This window comes from Alexandromys fortis, unplaced genomic scaffold, assembly GCF_014885135.2.
Source record: "Alexandromys fortis isolate MF-2015 unplaced genomic scaffold, M_Fortis_MF-2015_v1.1 scaffold_47, whole genome shotgun sequence".
NCBI classification, from domain to species: domain Eukaryota; kingdom Metazoa; phylum Chordata; class Mammalia; order Rodentia; family Cricetidae; genus Alexandromys; species Alexandromys fortis.
The window spans coordinates 8,642,646-8,662,511 of NW_026067957.1; the positions used below are offsets into that span (position 1 = coordinate 8,642,646).

At 42.2% G+C, this 19,866-nt stretch overlaps 1 protein-coding gene across 1 annotated transcript in view; it reads right to left on the reverse strand.

Annotated features, from left to right (window-relative positions):
• Adgrv1 (adhesion G protein-coupled receptor V1) overlaps window positions 1-19,866 on the reverse strand; it is a 530,822-nt gene that overhangs the window by 73,134 nt on the left and 437,822 nt on the right. The window contains 1 exon segment of the mRNA XM_050152479.1: window positions 18,915-19,072. Coding sequence (XP_050008436.1) covers window positions 18,915-19,072 — 158 coding nt within the window.

Consider the following 19,866-nt stretch of genomic DNA (forward strand, 5'->3'; position numbering starts at 1 on the left):
TTTATGGCTAGAAACCAAATATGAGTGAGTACATCCCATGTTCCTCTTTTTGGGTCTGGCTTACCTCACTCAGGATAGTGTTTTCTATTTCTATCCATTTGCCTGCAAACTTCAAGAAGTCCTTGTTTTTTTACTGCTGAATAGTACTCTAATATGTATATATTCCATACTTTCTTCATCCATCCTTCAATTGAAGGGCATCTAGGTTGTTTCCAGGTTCTGGCTATTACAAACAATGCTGCTATGAACATAGCAGAGCATATATTTTTGTTGTATGATAAGGCCTCTCTTGGGTATATGCCCCAAGAGAGGCCTTATCATATGCCCTTGACCTACACCACAGCCATCCTGGTTCTTCCATTGCAGGTGTCAGATTTTGAGATTTCTTAGTTCTCATAATAAAAGGAGCCACTTTGTATTATATCTCTTTCCCTGAAGATGTCTGTCTGTCTGTCTACATACCTTTCAGTCACCATGTCTGCCTGCATGCAACTATGCCCTGCCATAATGATAATGGACTAACCATCTGAAACTGTTAGCTAGCCTCAACTAAATGTTTCCCTTTAAAGGAGTTGCTGTGACCATGATGTCTCTTCATAGCAATAGAAATTTCTAAGATAGAAGTTGGTATCAGGGACAGGAATATTGTATTGTTTGATAGGCTGACCATGTTTTTTTTTTTTTTTTTTTTTTTTTTGATGGACCTTGGGACTGTGGATTAGAAAAGCAGTTGAATGCCTTAAGTGCTGCTTAATGGGCCATCCTAGTAGGAGCATGGAAGACAACGGCACTGGGTGTGAGTTGAATTGTGGGGACCTGGATTAAGACACTTCAGAGAAGAATGTTAGCACGTGGCCTAGAGACCCATATTGTGATATTTTGGTAAAGAATATGGCTGCTTTTTGCCTTTGTCCAAAGGTTAAACTTTGGACAAAGTTTTGGATTAATTCATTGGCAGAGGAAATCTCAAAATCATCTAAGATAAACTGGTATGTGGTTATTAGTATTAACTGTAATGGAGATTTATAATGAAAGAGAGCAAGCTGAACAAAGAAAAATAGAAAATGTATAATTTGAGGAGAAAAAGATCACCAGGAAGTGGAATGGAGCTAAGTCCTGTGTTAAAGGAAATAAACAGATTAAGAAATGGAAAAAGCATAGTGGTGAGCTCAGGGCAAGATCCCACCCAGCTAAGTTTTCAGCCTGTAGAAAGGAATTGAGAAAAGCTTAAAGGCACATGTGCTTTTATCCCAGCAGTATGAAAATAGAGCCTGGCAGATCTCTGAGTATGAGGCCAGCCTGGTCTACAGAACAAGTTTCAGAACAGCCAAGGACAGACAGTGAAGGAGGCTGTGGAAAACAGAAAGCTGATGAAGATGTAGTTGAATAATAGAGTCATGTTCCAACCCCAGCAAGTAGCAGAACTTAGCAGTTTCAGCCACGTGGTTCTGGCTTTAGAGTCAAAGATATAAGAAAAAATTGTGGTTGTGGTTTGTAGGCAAAGCCACCTATTAATGATATCCTCCCAATGACAGATCCCTGTGGTTACTTTTTATTTAAATTATACTTTTTATTTATTTTGAGAGAAGGTAGGTCTGTGCTCTCCTGCCCATGTGAAGATCAGAGGACAGTCTGGAGACTGAATTTAGTCTCCAGGCTCACCATCAAGTATCTTTACCTTTTAATCTATCTTTCCAGTACAATTACTAACACTTTAATGGAAGGAGAGAAGACAGAAAAGAGGTGACAAACATTGACCACTTCTCCAAATCAGCCCATTTTATTTAAGATTTCCATAATCATATGCCAATTCCAAGACCACTGAAGGAGTCAGCTCTGCCATAGATACCTGACCTTGAAACCCTACCAACCACAAATCACAGAAAGCAATATGTTTGTGAACTAGACTTTTTTTTTTCCCGGATCTCACTCTTAGACCAGACTAGCCTTGAACTCACAGAGGTCTGCCTTCCTCTGCCTCCTGAGTGCTAGGATAAAAGGTGTGCACTACCACCCCCCCCTCAGATCTGCACATTTTGGAGAAACAAGCTTCAAAAATTCTAGCACTTTTTCTTCCGTTCTGTTCACTCTATGCTGTGTCAAGCCATCACCCTTTCTATCACATCCAATTCTCCTTAAAATGCATTGATAATGAGACGCACCAGTGGCTGATGGCACACAGTCCGTTAAGTTTGAAATGGGAATCGAGCGGAGGTCATACTCTAGCTTGGGCGAAGGAAGCCTGAGTGCCCATATCTGTAGCACAGGCCTACACCTAGCATCTTCAGGCATAGATAGCTTATATTATGGATGTGGGAATGATGGCGTGGAAGCTGTGCAGGTGACATGCTGGACCACAGGACAGAAATAATTCTAGCTTCTTTACTAGTGGACTTTGCAGGGTTGAAGAAATGGGAGTCTATTCCCAGGGTCTCAAGTTCTGCTGAGAACCTAACCCATCAGGGCTTTGCTAACTATAGACTCCGGTCTTGCTAGGATGTTAAAGGAAAGCCCAGTGTCACTCCTGTTTGAGTGTGATTTATATGGACTGAAAAATAGTGAAAGCCTAGAATTATGGTCTTGCCTTGCAAAAGTTATGTATAATTTTCAATTTGCAGGCTGTAATTTTGAATCTAAGGAGAATAACCAAGTTATACGAGACATACCCACACCGACCTTGCAAAAACTGTTATTAGAGTAATTCTATTTGAACCATGTAGTTCAGCATTGCTGAATAATACTGTGCTGTGTGCGATGGAGCTGTTGGATATGTCTGTGATTGTCAAGGAAAGGCAAAACATTCTGTTTTCTTCCTCTTGGAAGGACAGGAAGGGAAATTATCATCCGGGCTCACAACTGAAATAGTAATTTTCTATGAATGTTTTGCCAAATGAAAGTGACAGAAGTTTTTAGACATCAGAGTTCTAAAGCAAACAGAAGCAGCCGAGTAAACACTGAAGGTTGACTGAGCCTATTTCCGTACACTACCATTTACTCCGTGTTGGAGCTTGAGATGCTCTTTTATAAAGACGCCCTGGTACCAGGAAGCAGTTCCTCATGCACAGCTGTTGGAACACCAAAAATGTACAACATGTTTTTATTTTGATTCTTTCTAGATGGCCTTACAATATTTATAGAATTAAGTTATGAACTAAGCACCCATTAGTAATGAGTTAAAGTTATATATAGTTTGATTGTACATCACAAAGCAATCATTAGGATTGCAGGCTCAAAATCAATGTCAAAGTCTTGAGTTAAGTAACAAAACATCTCATAATAATTAACACTAATGATTATTCTGTGCATTCAAGAAAATTCCTTTTTGTGAGCTGTCAAATATGCTAGTCACCAGAATTATTTTCTGGTGGAGCCTCAGTCTGGATAAATGCCATTTTACCTCAAAACTTACTTGTTGCTTTAACTTTGTAACTTAACCATCCTACTAGAAAACACAATTTTAAAAAATTTCCACTGCTTTGTCACAGGGATCTGCCTGCCTCTACCTGAGTGTTGGAGTCAAAGGGGAGCCAGCACCCCCTCACCTGTACCTTCTCAGGGTAACTGACTATATTTCCTCTCCCATTCGCTATTAGATTACAGAGAAATCGCCTCTCCTTAGAAATAAGGCTGGATTGCTCAGAAGGTTTGAGTGCTTTGCTTTCTGTTGTTAAATAACTATGCCTATAAACGCAGAAAATGCACACCACACCTACACACAGAACTGTCCTCAGGAATGTACAACTAACCACAGAGCAGTCTGTGTTACATAAAGCCTTGCCATTGTCCAAAGGCACAACACAGAGGTAGGGCAGGGGTTTTTATGTACAAGGAGTAAACTAATATCTCATTGCTCATTCTTACTAGAAGTCTCAGAGAATAAAAAGGCAAAACAGTGGTGTTGAGGAAAAAAGAAAGTCCCAAACTGAACCCCCTGTATATGATTTAAAGGAAAGGAAGCCATTAGAGCAAAAGAATACCATGAATCACTAGGCATGGTGGTATGCCTTTAGTCCCAGAACTGGGGAGGCAGAGGCAGGCAGATCTCTTGCATCCTCAGTCAACAGGTCTACATAGTGTGTTCCAGGACAGCATAGAGAATGAGAGACTATTTCAAAAACACAAAACAAAATTTAGAGTGGGAGAGATGGCTCAGTGGTTAAGAGCAGTGGGGGCTTCAGAGAATACAGGTTTGATTCCCAGCTACCATGGTAGCTAACAAACATCTGTAATTCTCTTTGAGAGGATCCAGGGAACTCATTTGACTTTCACAGGCACCAGGCTTGCATATGGAGCAGAGACATACATGCAGTCAAAATACTTACACAGAAAGAAATTAAAACTAACCAATTTACACAAACAGAAACAAAATCAACAAAAACCCTAACAGACACTTGTTTTGACAATGCTATGTATTAGTGAGTAGATAATTTCAACATGACCTGCATCCAAGGATAGCTCATTCAACTTTTCTTTCTCTGTATGCCACTGTCACATGGAACCTTTCATTGTTTGTTGTTGTTGTTTTAGATATTAATTCTAGCATTCTTTTCTCCCATTCTCTTGAATTTATCAAGAAATTCAAATCATGGTTAGGCTGGTCCATATGTAAGATAAATGCTATTGTCTGATTTGTGTGTGTATCCATGTACACACAGGTACTTGGCTCTAGCGAACTCAGGAAAGCATTGTGAAGAAAGAAGTTTATCTTCAGTCTTGGACTTGAAGGCAGGCAAACGTGTAAATATTGAGGTTAAAGGAATAAGAACAGCATAAATAAAGGGAAAAAGGCAAGTTTATAAATCCCAGTAGATTGTTCCTTTAGCTACAGTTAAAAGTTCACAGGGGTGAGTAATGAAAAGAATCTCACAGCAGTGGTCCAGCAATGTGGAATGATTTTTCATTACATATAGAGCCATTTAACACTTGTGATAAAAAGAGGTATCCCATGAAAGAGCACTTAATCCCCTAGGAAAGCCAACAGGCTGATGGCGAGCAAGCAGGAGCAGGGTCAGTTCATTAGTAACCACGGTGGCAGTCTGCGTGGGTGACCACAAAGGCCCGAGGCAAGGAAGAAGAGCATCTCCTTCACTGTAAGCAGTGGCAGGGGCAAAGAGACAGAACTGCAGTAGTACCCCCATCAGGGAGTGAAGGTGGACGGTGGGAACTCAGCACCAAAGACGCAGAGTCAGTAAGTCCTCAGACTCATGAAACCAGAATTCCTGAAGCCACAGAAGTGCTGATGCTTCCATCGTGATAACCATCCACCCAGGTGAGTGACTGTGACCAGAGAGGGAAAGAAATTATGCAGGTGTCCTGGATGTGTAAACAAAAAGACAGAAAAGAACAAGAAACATAAACAACACTGAGCTCAGAGGAACTGAGCAAGGCAGACAAAGACGGATGAAACCTTTTCATACTTCCCGAGGATAATCTATCAGAGAGAAATTGGGGTGGATATATCCTAACAGCATATGAAAATGTGTGTGTGTGTGTGTGTGTGTGTGTGTGTGTGTGTGTGTGTGGAAACAGAGCAGGGATAGAGTTAGCAGATTTTAAAATGACTAGTCACCATGATATGGAAAGCAGACACGAGGGAGATGGGTTTTCTGAAGAGGGGTGGCTGGAGGGGTGGCACTCGGTACTGCCTTGAGCAGGAGAGATTAAGGATAAACAGATGAGAAAGGGTTTGGTGTGCAAGGATCTGAGTGATGAACGAGTCAGGCTATGGCGCAGTGTGCAAGGGCCTGGGTGATGGATGAATCAGGCTATGGTGCAGTGTGCAAGGGCCTGGTGATGGATGAGTCAGGCTATGGCGCAGTGTGCAAGGGCCTGGTGATGGATGAATCAGGCTATGGCGCAGTGTGCAAGGGCCTGGTGATGGATGAGTCACACCGTGGTGGAGCTGTGAATAGCAGGTGGATAGTACACACCACCAGGGGAACTTGATGGTGAAGGAAGAGGGAGAGGCAGGGCAGGAGCTTGATAAAGCAGCCACATTATGAGCAAGCTCCGGGTAGTGTAGAGCAATGCACATCTTTAGATTGTGGTTAAGGCGTAGAGGACTGAGAGTGAAGCTGGAAAACATCAGTGGAAAGTTCAACATAAAACTAGTTTCAAGAGAAGGAAAACCAGATGGAAGACGCGGAAGGAAGGCTGGTTTTCCTGAAAAGCAGCTACTTAGGTAAGAAAGGAGAGCAGTGGTGAACAACAAAGGATGGTGGCCAGATGAAATAAGGGAAACTGAGGGTGATGGCGCCATATTGTTCTTAATTTCTTGTAGAGGTGGAAGGCATTAAATGCAACGCTTAATTGCAGCTGACTCTGGTTCAAAGACTACTTAGGAACCAATTAAAGATAATCCAAAGATTTTGGGGAAGCTGATATGGTCCAGTTAAGGCTGCTTAGAATAAATTAGTATCCATTACAGAACACCTCTGATTGACTGACAGTAACTTTCTGTATTACTTTCTTTTTAATAGTTTCATTTCATTACTTTGCTGGTACTCTGTATTACTTTCAGTTATTAAGTAACTATATCTTTAAATGCAGAAAATGAACATCACACCCACATGCAGAGCTGTTCTCAAGAATATAAAACTGACCACAGAGCAGTGTGGTACATGTACTGGATGAAGGCTTGCCACTGCCCATCGCCCACTGATCATAGGGCAAGCGGCACCTGCCTTCCATCACAGTAATCACAGAAACTGGGAGGCAGATGCTGGTGGATCTTTATGAGTTCCTGGGCAGAATAAAGACGGATAAAGAGTACTGGGATACTGTGTGGCCTAGACCAGACCAGCAGTGGACAAACTACTTAAAAAAGAAGGCAAATTGGTGAGGGAATCAAAGTATTAAGGCAAATATCCTTGAAATCTCCAATTTCAAGGGACTCTCAGAGGACGGAGAAAAGTCCAGAGAAAAGAGAGTCACCTGGAAGACCAAGGGCAAATGGAAACAAGCAGAAGGAAGGATGGAGAAGAGGATGGAGGGTGATCATGAGAACAGGCACCTGCCACAATGTGAGGGCAGAGGGTGGTAGCAAATGGAGGGGTCTGAAAACTGGACACGCGGAGGCAGAGCCACAGTGTCCCAGGATGTTAGCAGAAAAGTTATTTTCAGCTTTCTGTTGAGTGGAACCGTGGTCCTGTGCAGCCGTCTGACAGAAGGCTCCCCTGCTCCTATTTCCTTCCTAATAAGCATTCCAAAAGAATGTCTGCCTTTGGGCTCACACTTCTCCATTGGTGCAGTGTGCTTTTCTTCAGAAACAACATGTGGCAAAAATGCCATGTTCCTGTTTGATTCTCTGAGTATTATAACGTGTAAACTAGTAAGAAAGACATTTAGAGCACAGGCATTGTGCCCCCAATAGGACCCAATTGCTCATTTCCAGATAATTCATCCCCAGTTTGTACCTTCTTTAGTAATAACAATCCTGTTTTCCTTTATTCCTAGATTTGTCTTTAATATTTTATTATTCAGCCAATTTCAAGTCTATTCACACAAGCCATCATTTCAAGGCCGATTTCTATAAAGAGCAATGTAAACACTGAATCATGAGTAGAAAAAAAATTGAAATAATAATGGCAGTAAAACGTGCATGGAAAAAGTTACAATGGAATCTGCGACTAAAGACCTGGCAGAGCTGGCATTAACAGACCCACTGAAGAAGCTTCCAGACGTGTTCACTGCTGTCTCAGAATACAAACTCTCCAAGATAAAACAGGCTCAAAACCCTGATATTTCCTCTGAGTTTTATACATACTCATTGGCAGTAGTGTAAATTCTAATTCTGGATAAACATATTTTAAATATAAAAAACTGTCATTTCCTTAGCCAGAAATTAAATGGAAGAGTGCTATCATCCATTAAAAACTGCTTCCAGATAAAAGCAATAAAAAGGAATAACAGTTTTATAGTGTTTTCAAGGATTAGAAAATGATGACTCACTGATAATTTAAAAAGATAAGTGTAAAAGGATAAATGAAGAAGAGTAAATCCTCCTAAAAAGTGGTGGATGCCACCAGGAAAACTTAAATTTAATTTTTTTTATTAAATTAGACATGAGCAAGAAAGAAATACATTGAAAGCCAGTAGGTACATTATGAAAAATGTGGAACGTTTCATTGGTTCTCTGGTCAAGCGTGATGTAACACGGCAAGGGTACACAATGTGGCATGCGCATTAGGAATCTTCTTCAGTCATGAAACTACTGGATAGCCACAGATGCTGCTGTAATTGTGTACCACATAGACTATATCATCCATTAACCTGCCAAGACCTGAAAGGTGGACAGCAAGGTATAAATCAGTTACAGGACTGGTGAGATGTTTCAGGAAGTCCAGGTGCTATGCACACACTTGACAATATGTTTGATGCACGGATCTCATAAGACGACAGGAGAGAACCAATTCCCAAGAGTCATTCTCTGGCCTCCACGTGCACACCATGGCCTAGATCCTCACATGAGTCCCACTTAAAAAAAAATGAAATACAGTTCCACACTCTTCCCTCTTCTGAAACCACCATGAGTGAACTTAGAAGGCAAGAGTGAGCAGAGCTGTATTAATCCACACGTACTAGGAATTATACCACTGTGAGGCAACAGCAAGGGTAAGAATGGCTCTAGTGTGTGAAGTTCACTGGGAAAGTCGCAGGACTGCCACCATTAGATTATTTTAGTGGCAGGGTCAGCTGGAGTATTAGAATGTTTCAACACAGAATAGAGATAAATAAGAACCAAGGAGCACCAGTCTCAGGACAGTGGCAAGAGTATTAACTGTGAGATGATGGGAGATAGGACCCAGGTGTCATGGACAGAATGTGTCTTCTAGCCTTCCAGTTAACATGCAGTGTGTGGTACCCTAGAGCTGGGTCTCAGGGAGGTAACTATGATGGGGTCAGTGGAGCTCCCACACTGGAGCTATTGCCTTAGAGGGGGAGACATAAGAGGAATCTCTTTATCTCTTCTGTGAGCACACAGAGGGCCACAGCAAGAAAATGGTCCTCCAGATTCAAACCAGCTGGTCCCTTCAGAGTGGACTTGTGTAACTGCGAGAAATAAATGCCTCTTCTCGGGATCTACAGCCTGTGACATCCTCATGGCAGCCAGAGCTGCCCAACCCTCCACGCATAATCACAGGGAAAGGAAGGGAAGGGAATATCTGAGAGACTTTTAAAAAGTATGGTAAAGAAAGGATCTCCTAGTATTATGCCAATTACATACTGAACAGTATTAAACTAATAAAAAAACAGAACAAATTTCAAGCTCTTAGTATAGTCTAAAGCTTATTAAAAACTTATAGATGTTGGCATTTTATCAAACAGTTCAATAAAACAGAACAGTAGCATAGCAGCTTCATCAATTAGAAGAATATGGAGGAAAACTGGGTGTTGCAGTAATAGAACAGAGGGAGAGGTTTTTGTTAGAAATAAAAAAATGAAGCAGCAGATATGAGATCCCTTTGAGGTCTCGGGGAAAGAGAATCTAATGGTTATTTTTATGGACATCTTCTAAAACTAAGGTTTATAGATTGGGATTATCAGTGAGAGTTTTGATAGAAAAATGCTAAGGGGTCAGTATAGGTGCTGGCTCCCTGGTGGCTTTGCAGACGAGCTTCTACATCACTGTGGTGACTCTGCAGACCTTGTACATCACTGCGGTGACTCTGAAGAGCGTGCACATCAGTGTGGTGACTCTGCAGAGTATGTATATCAGTGCAATGACTCTGCAGAGCATGTACATACTTCAGTGACTCTGCAGACCTTGTACATCACTGCAGTAACTCTGCAGAGTATGTACATCACCGCCATGGCTCTGCAGAGCATGCACATCACTGTGGTGACTCTGCAGACCTTGTACATCACTGTGGTGATTCTGCAGACCTTGTACATCACTGCAGTGACTCTGCAGAGCGTGTACATCACTATGGTGATGCTGCAGACCTTGTACATCACTGTGGTGACTCTGCAGACTTTGTACATCACTGCGGTGACTCTGCAGAGTGTGTACATTACTGCGGTGACTCTGCAGACTTTGTACATCACTGTGTTGAATCTGCAGAGCGTGTACATCACTGCGGTGACTCTGTGCTCACCTGTGCTTCTCATCCCAACTTCATGCAGAACTTTCCCCAGTTTTGCATTGCCTGGATTTTCTTGTCTGACTATAGGGATAACAATAGTTCTCTCATGGGATTCATGTAAACTCTAGGATGAAAGCTTTCTCTGTGCATAACTTCTCAGCACAGTGCCTGGTGGCTGATCAATCCTAATGGTAGTGGGGATAATGATAATGATGACCATGAAGTAGAATTCATGAACTCAGAACTCACACCTGTCGCTTAGAGGCAGGCCCAGTCCATTCACTATTCTTGCATGCTTTATGAAGTCTGTGCAACCAGAATATATATCCGTTTGGTTATCTGATGGCAAGTTACCTTTGTCAGTCACCAGTGAGTAAGTGAGAGTGGGGAAGAGATAAATAGATAAAGATAACCTGAGGTAAAAATATTCAGGCAGAAGCACAGTGGGGAGGGAGTGAGGAGTGGATCTGGGAAGAGGTGGAGGAGGACTAAACCCTTCCTGGGAATCTCTTAAAACACTAACAAAAATCGATTAGTTGACTAATAAAAGGATATTCAGGAACTTGAGTTCTAGAAAGGCCTAGTCCCCTAGTCCCTCTTCTTTGGTTACATGTATAAATTGGGGATTTGGGCAGAATTTAAATTGTCAACTCTTTTATTTTGTAAGCATAGGGGATCGCTGAGACTATCATTCTAGGAAGCTTTGCTTGCTTGTTTATGGTGCTGTGAATTAAACCTAGGGCCTGTGATAGCACGCAAGCTACAGTGGAGGTATACCTAACCCTGTTCTAGCAGTTTTTAGTGATTAATGTCAAATTCCAAGTGCAAAAATGGAGAAGGAAGCATTAACTGCACATCAGATTTTGTGTTCAGAGATTTCTGATTTGAATCTCTGAGGACTGAAGTCATGGAGGAGGAGCATCCATGATGTTTCCTGGAACATTAGGGATTTCCCCACCACCACTATCAAAATGTGGGAAGGCTGAGCTGCACTGCAAAGACTCCAGTGAAAGACGTCCATTGTATGGTGAAGAGCTCTGGGGTTTTCCATAGCTCTCCAGGCATTGTTTTAATCTTGTTTCAGCAGTAAAACTGGGAGGAGACTGCAAACAAGCATTTCCATGCCAAGGCCAGGGAAAACCTGTTGAGTTGGTTGCTCTGGATCCCAGGCAACCATACAGGTACTGTTCAAGGCAAGATGACTCTCTTTGCATTAGTGTAAGCCTCACTGCTGGAGTGATAAAAATAAAAAAAACAGAAGGTATTTTTGAAATTTTACTTATAAACCATGAATGTTTCTGCAAGTAAAACTTAAAATGACAGTAATACATATAATTTGAATTAAAAAAACAAGAGGTTTTTTCTAATCTAAATTTTGCAACTATTTGTAATAAAGTAGCATAAACTTGTTAGTTAAAATTAAGTTATTTGCCACACTACTGCAACTGCCCTTGGCAAGGTTTTCTGTTCTGTGTGGCTGGACCCTACAAGATAGCTTCTTCACACTCATCCAGAACCAGGGCTCAGATGCCCTCTCAGAACCCTGCAAAATGGCTAAACATGTCTCTCCACATGCTGGCTTCCCATTGGCTAGCTTGGTCTTTCTACCCGTGTGGTGTCTCAGGATAACAGAACATATATGTACAAGGCAGTTGATTTCCAAGGTAAAGGCAGTTAAAGCTGTTAGTCTTCTGACAAGCTGGACCCATTGTGTGGCAGCATCACTTCCATGAGATTAGTGTAAGCAAGACCACAGCCAACCCAGATTCATGGAAGGGAAGGAGAGTCTACCCCTTGCTGTTAAAAGGAGCTCCCCTGTCTGAGAAGAGGAGAACAAGGAGTCTGCTATCTAGAAGATGACAATATGGAGTGTTCTGTTTATCAGGAGCTATTTTTTTTAACTCTTATTCTTTTGGATTTCAGCATGGTTTTTGGAATGCTGAATTTTTTTAATATTAGTAATAAAAAAGTCATTTAACTTTATTTTTAGTTTTTTGTCATTTAACTTTAAAATGTGATAAAATATTTTACATTCATCTCAAGTTTTCAATGATTTCCATCACCATACTGAAACTTTATATTAACTATTATTGTTCACTTTTAGGATAATGAGACTGAGCCGTAGGAGGGCTGCTAGCATTCTGCCATAATGATGCTCCCACTCAAGAGAACTGGCCATGGCCATCCAGGGACTTCTAAAACACTTCAGTTTCAGTGTGCGTGGTCAAGAGGCTCCAGCCACCTTTCCCATCCAAGTGCTAACCACGAGCATGCTTAGCCTCTGAGATCAGACCATAGCAGGTGTGTGCAGGCTGGTGTGACCTTAGACCCAAGACACTTGCCCAACTTTGCATCTGTATTAAAGCCTCTGTGGAGAGTTTATGGCAAAAGGACTTGTAATCACCTACTTCCTCTTTTCATTCCAATTAATTTTTCTCTCTGCCCCATGAATCTTTCATCACCTAGGAACTGGCTGATGAGTCAGAAAGCAGTCAGCGACTTCTAAGTATGTCTGAAAGGAAAGACCCATTTATCACTGCCCGAGAGCAAAACCAACCTGAAAATTAGAGGCTTCGCTTGAAAAGCTGCTTGAGACACTGGGATTCAGTTTAGTGTACCTTTCTGACTCATTCTCGCAGCACATCTCGTCCACTGAGGGAGGAGGAAGTTCAGAGTCCCACAGAGAACCACTGACCTTCGAGAGTTAGGTTCACTCAGGTCAACTACAGGGCCCCTAAGGCCACGCTGCTAGGCTGTTCCAGGCCAGCTCAGGAGGAAAGGGATAGAAGATGATTATCTGCTGTTCCCAGGGCATTTCACTTCCTGAGAGCTCTCCCCCACCTTCCCTTAAGATTTCACTGAGTTTACTTGAATGCAGCTTGAAATTAAGAGATGTCAGAAACAAAAGAAGTCACCCAAAGTGTCAGACGTGAGGAACTGCTACACAAATACAAGTTGTTGGGGAAGCTTTTTCTTTTGTCGGGCATAGCTATTCCATGAAGGGAGTGATTGGGTAGTGCTAAGACTGTAGACTACAGGCCAAATGAAATGATCTGACCCTTCAGTTACTCAAATATACCTGACGCTGGTATTAACTATATGATGCAGGGGAAATACAGTTAAACTCTTAGCTGTCTGAGTTACCTTAGGAGGTAGTACTGCCTTTGCATGTTAAAATTGTAGTGGGTTGTGCTGGTTCTCCTGGAACGTGACTACATACACTCATCTCCGGCTGGCAGTGTCCAGGATGGTGCGAAAAGCACCAGCTGCTTGGAGAAAGAGATGAGGGTGCCAGGTTTTGTGCTGTCTTTGAAACTTAGGTTTTCAGGAAATCGCATATTTGCTCACACCATAGACTTGCAAGTCCTGAGTGGGACTTGTCTATTTACAGTAAGAGTACAGAATATCAGGAGCAAGAAAAAGATGCTCACAATCCGGATTTCCAAACTACAGACACAGACATGTTCAAAATGATCTTAGTATCTTGAGAATACAATGACTTTCAGTAAGCCTCTTAGCTCTTTTAAATAGATTTATTTCATGTGTATTTATACCTATTCCATAAGATTCTGAAGCTTTATCTCTTCAGATTGTGCCATTTGTGGTTCCTCTATTCCTATCTTCCATTGGTGGGCCTATCATTATGTATCCTCAGCTCGTTCTGTATTTTCTCTTCGTTTGTATGTTTTCTTTGTGACACTGGAGCTTTCCTTTAGGATCGATGCATGAGCTCTGACCTCTCTGCTGTGTTCAGAGTTATCTCAATACTCATATAGTTACCATATAGGTAATATACTATTCCTTATTTCTGAAATGTCACATTTGCATTTCCTACTGATTGACTGATGGATTGATTGTTTGATTGGTTGTGTTTAAGTACTCCCATGACTGTCATCTTTCACATCAGAAGATCCAGGTACTAAATAAGTTCTTCTCTGCAGGGTGCCTATACTTAAGACTCAACTCTGTCTAATGAAAACAGACAATAAGTAAACAAATGGATGTGGGTTGATTATTAAAAAATATAAATCCCATATTTGAAGAAAGGTCAAGTAGGCTGCTGTGATCCCCGCACATAGGAGGTGGAGACAGAAAGATCATTTGAGTTTGAGACCAGCCTGAGCCACATAGAGGGAAACCCATCTCAAACAAATAAAGAATAACCAACAGTCAGATCACCACAGCCATTATGGAAAACATTTTTTTTTTTTTTTTTTTTTTTTGCAGATCAGTTAATACAGTCACCTTATGCCAAGCAAGTCTTCTCCTACACTACGCCCCAGAAGAACTGGATGAAGACACTCATCAATGCCACAACCTACAAATGCTGCGGGACAACACTCTTGTCCACTATAAGGATTTGTCACTTGCCCTAGTGTAATAAAATGCTCATTGGCAAGTAGCCAGGCCAGGAAGTATAGGTGGGCTGACCAGATTAGGAGAATTCTGGGAAGAGGAAAGGTGGAGACGCAGTTGCCAGCCAGACACCGATGTAGCAAGATGAGAATGCCTTACTGAGAAGAGGTAGGTACCAAGCCGTGTGGCTAAACATAGATAAGAATTATGGATTAATTTAAGTTGTAAGAGATAGTTAGTAATAAGCCTGAGCATAGGTCAAAGAGTTTATAATTAATATTAAGCCTCTGAGTGGTTATTTTAAAAGTCGTTATGTGACCAGGTGGAAACCTCCAGTTACATACACATACATGTTTGTTCATACTAGTACTATTTATATTTGCCTCGAAGAGAAATCAGCCCAAATGTCCCTCAACCGATAGGAAAACTTACTAGAAAGTCCTTATGATAGACCATTATTTGGCAGTAAAAAGGTACTAGATACTGTTATGTCTGGAACATAGCCCCAGCCCCTGGCATCCATCCCAGATCCTGGCCTGGGAGTTGCAATAGTATGGACTCCAAATCCCAGCATGCTAGGTCCTGACCCCTCCCCAGAGGTCAGAACCACTCCCACAGTGTATTTAAGTGGGCTCCCAGAGGAGAAACACGTGGGTCCGGGTTTGCATGTGCTCCCCACTTTCCTGTCTCCCTGCCATGTGCTTGGCCACCTGAGAGCGCCGTACTTAATAAGACGATAGTCATTTTAATTTGGTTTGATTTGACCTAATGGGATTTCTTTGCACCGGCGGAGCCGCCCCTCCCTTCTTAATTTTTTCTTAACAGGCACAATAAAAATGCTTGTGTGATGATATGGATGAACTTGGAGTGCATTATGCTAAGCTAAGAAGTCTGACCTGCAGGGCCATGTGTTCTAGGATCCTACTATATGAAATGTACAGACGACATCAAGACTGATGGGGAGCAGGCAGCTTTGTGAGTACTTGCTGCACAGGAAGGTGGGAGGACAGGCGTATCTAGTGTCGAGGGTGAGGCTGCTCACAGGGCCACGAAGACGTTCTAAAGTTAAATTGCAGTGCAGTCCCACGCTGGTATAAGCATGCTAACCCTCATAAAACTGGACTTGAACAGAGAAACTTAACGGCATATAAACCGTGCCTCAGTAACACTTTCCAGAGTGAACAGGTAAACTGGAAAAGGGATTTGCTGAGTGGTTGCAGGGCCCTCATGTGCTTTTCACTGCTTCCAGTCTCTCAGGGTCCTTAATGCACCCATCTGAAACTCTTCTAGGCCTCTCCATTGGAGCAGATTCATGTGTTAAATTCGCCATTTATTAACTTTTAAGGTCTATGCGTGTTAGTTTTCCTTCTGCGTTTGACTAGAAAACATTTGCTCCTTTACTCTAATTTCTTCAACCTTTCCCACAGAAATGGTTCTGCTGCTGACTCCCCTAAACAGTCCTGTGGCTTTCAGAGCCCTCAGAGAGTATTTCCGTGCCCCGGTCCTTCATTTTCCACGGGGACATTATGGCTACTTGGATATTGTCTCTGACTCCGAAGAGCTTGGCCCTGGTATGTAATGAAACGTGATTGTCTTCTTGGGTTGACATATTGCTGAGGCATCTTTCTCACGCATCTTTCATGAAAGATCCATTGTCTGTAACTTCCCCTTGTGGGTTAAAATCTCCCAGGGTCCACTTTACCACCTGAGCAGATGAGAGTTTGCATCCACATCTTTTAGTCTCAGGAAATACTAGGGTTTGGGCTCAGATGACCATTTTATGCTTCTGTTCTGTTTCTGAGTCACAAAGATACATTTATCTCATTTTTAATATTCTTTGATTAATATGTTATCTTTAGCTACTATCTATATTGAGTAGAGTAATAAGGTAAAACACTAATTTACAGTGCCACTTTAATTGGATATTTTAAAGGTCAGCACGATCCAATTTTAACAAGAAGATTGAAGCGAAGTACTAAATGCTCCAGATTAGAGTAGGAAAAAATTGCTTTTTTTTTAAGATTTGCAATATATGGAACACATTACATTAAGTGGAATAACAGTGGGTTTCAAATGCACGATTAAAGAGTAAAGAACAAATTTGAACACAGTTCTGAGACCCACAGAAGACAAGGGCACGGAAAAATGAGTGCTAACTATACACTTTTTAATGAAGTATGGACAGACAAATCAACAAGACCAATCATTTCAATTCCACCTTTGTTGATGCAGCAGCACCTATTCTTGTGATGTATTTCATGGGGTACCCACTACTACAGTTGGAGGGTTTATACTACCTTAATAATTTTCATTTCTTCAATTATTTAAGGATACCAACCATGTTCTTGCTATCCAATTAAAGACCCCAGGGATGTATAAATGAACCTTGAGTATTCCTTGTTCTCAAGGAATGTTTGTATAAAGTTAACCATACAAAGCTGAACAAGGCATAGTCCCATTCTGTGACAAGGGCTGTGGTAACTACACAAATGAGGACAGTCAAGGCACAGGGAAGGTGTTATTTCCATTCACAATGATGCTGCTAAGAGGTGATCCCAGAGTGTCACAGAGGAAGTGAGGCGCTGAAGGGTCTCGGGTTTCTATCAGGGAATGGAACAACAGAGAAAAAGAGGTGCCCAAGGGTCTCGGGTTTCTATAAGAAATGGAGCAAGACTGAGAGAAACTAACTGGAGTTTACACCATCCTAATTTGGATTTGGGGTTACTTTCAGACTTAGTGAAGATTCTGGGGGTGTGATTAACCACATCTATCTCTCTATCTCATTCATCCAGAAGCACTCTTCTCATTGAGCAGGATTCCTTACAGCCCAAAAGAGCTGCATCTGCTGATTTAGGGAAAGAAAGGAGACTGGCGTGGTCTGGATGAAGGGCGAGTAGCACTCATTTACGGGTGAGCAGTAAGTTACGGGGACTCTTGTAGACTACACAGACTGAACTTTTGTTTTGGGCACTGAGGAAACTCAACCTCAAAAACCTGGAGAGTGAAATATTTGTTGCATAGTTTTGAAGGACGGGCATCTGAGTCGCTGAAATGGAGAAAAAAATATGAGACTAGATAAAAATAAATTGATCAGAAAGATGTAAGGAGCCCAGACGTGAAACAATAACTTTTCAGATTAGATTGTCATTAGAATAGGGGAATCAAGAGCCTGGAGGTGGTTGTACACACCTAGAATCTCAGCACTAAGGAGGCAGAGGCAGGCGGATCTCTGTGAATTTGAGGGCAGCCTCATCTACAAAGCAAGTTCCAGGACAGCCAGAGCTGTTACATAGAGAAACCCTGTCTTCAAAAACAAACAAACAGCTGGGCGGTGGTGGCTCACGCCTTTAATCCCAGCACTCGGGAGGCAGAGGCAGGCGGATCTCTGTGAGTTCGAGACCAACCTGGTCTACAAGAGCTAGTGCCAGGACAGGCTCCAAAGCCACAGAGAAACCCTGTCTCGAAAAACAAACAAACAAACAAACAAACAAAAAATGTGGAGGAATCAGAAACATCATAAATGTTTTGCTTTAGAACGGCTGCATAAAGCCACACTTCTGTTAGTGTTTCCTTGTAGAGTGGGCCCCTAGTTGATACAACTGGGACAGGACATCTGCCATCATGTTCAGTGCGCGGGGATCTGGGGTCTAATCAGCAGAGCACTAAGGTGTACTGGGGAGACAGGTCTTCAGAGGATTAGCTGGCTCCATTAGGTCTTCATATGATGTTAGATTTGCAGATTCACAAATGTTAAAAACACAGTGTTTAAGTAACTGCTTCTGTCTGTAGGTGTGTGCTTATTGTTCCTATTTAAGGAAGTTCCTAGGAAACTCTATTCTAAGGACAACAAAAAGAAAATCCGACCATAAAAACCTGTGCAGAGCATGATTCAAAGGGAAAAAGTGAGCTACAGGGAAAGCCGGTTTGAGCTGGAAAGATTTGCACTCTAAAGTAACCAGACATGTGTAGCCACTTAGGAGGCTGTCTGGTCACGTGTGTTTTAAAGCATTGTCGGAGTGATCAGAAAGCCTCAGGCAAAGTCCAGAGCTCTAGAGAACCTGGAGGTTCGCTTGATTGACTCTCAAGTCTCCGAATTGGCAGGAAGTGAAATGACTTCACAGGTTGAATGCAGGTTGTTATTGCTTAAGTTGGGGAAAGCCTGGGAAGCGATTCCCGAAGCCAGTGACTCACCGGCCTGGATGCTGACACGTTAAGGGAAACTGGAAGCAGCAATAAAACTCCCAGGCCCCTAGGATGAGTGCTGCCAGGAAGAACCAAGCAGTAGACACCGAGGCTTAGCTTAAATCAAGTCTTCAGCACTGAAAGCTGAACCTAATTACACCCTTCTCTTTCATTTAAAATCAAATTAAAACAAAACAACAACAAACCCAGAAGCAGAACTCTCCATGACATTTCCTCCCCCGCCTTTGAGGAGTTCACATTTCTAAAATGCAAAAATAGTTCTTTCCTAACCTGCTGCATTTGTCCGTCCTCTGAAGACATCGTCATAACCTTTCCACTGTGGCTTTAGCTGGTAGGCATGGATGAACACCACAAATACCACCACGAGGCACATGAGAGGAACGAGAGCAGCCGTGAAGAGAGCAGCATAGATATTTGGAATGAAGCACCTGGAAGAGAGCGGGCAAGCATTAGCTCAGATAAACACAGGTGAAGATACATATCCATACTTCCTCTTCTCATCGCTTCGCCCCAGCTCTGTGAATGGAGATGCTGGCGAAAGTCCGTGTCGCCTTAACAAATTAAAGCTGTCATAGAGAAGAGGAAACACAGGTCTCCCTACGCATTACTGAGGAGGCTCTGAGAAAATGAGACAGTTCCAAATAAGTTTACCAAATAAATCTGCCATTGGCATCCTCTAAACTTCAGATCCAGAGAGCGTGCCTGCCACTGTACAGGCTGTGTAGGGAGGCATAGAGCCGGTGTACCTCGACTTCAGACTAAGAGTGGTATTCAGGTCTATCACTACATTTTGACTAACAGATTTAGGAATATTTAGCCTTTCCATGACTTCATTTATCTTTAAAATAAAATTTGCAACAGTATCCACAATAGAAGTCAGTTATGAAAATTAACTGAATTAGTTTGCTACGCAGCTAGAAAATTTTTTAAGAAACAACATTTATCTTCTTTTTACTAGCTCCATCTTCCTAGACAACCCCTGAGGAGCATGCTGGGGATATGAGGGGAGTGGGGAGATAGTTCAGGTGGAACAGTGTTTTCTATCTTTGATCCTGAGAATGCACAGAAAGGCTAGATATGGTGGAATGTGCTTGCAGTCCCAACCCTGCAGAGAAGGAGACAGGCAGACCCCTAGGGCTTGTTGGCCAGCCAGCCTATCCTAATTGGCAAGATGCAAGCCAAGTTAGCCTAGCCTATGGCACGCTGCTAGCCAAGCCAGCCT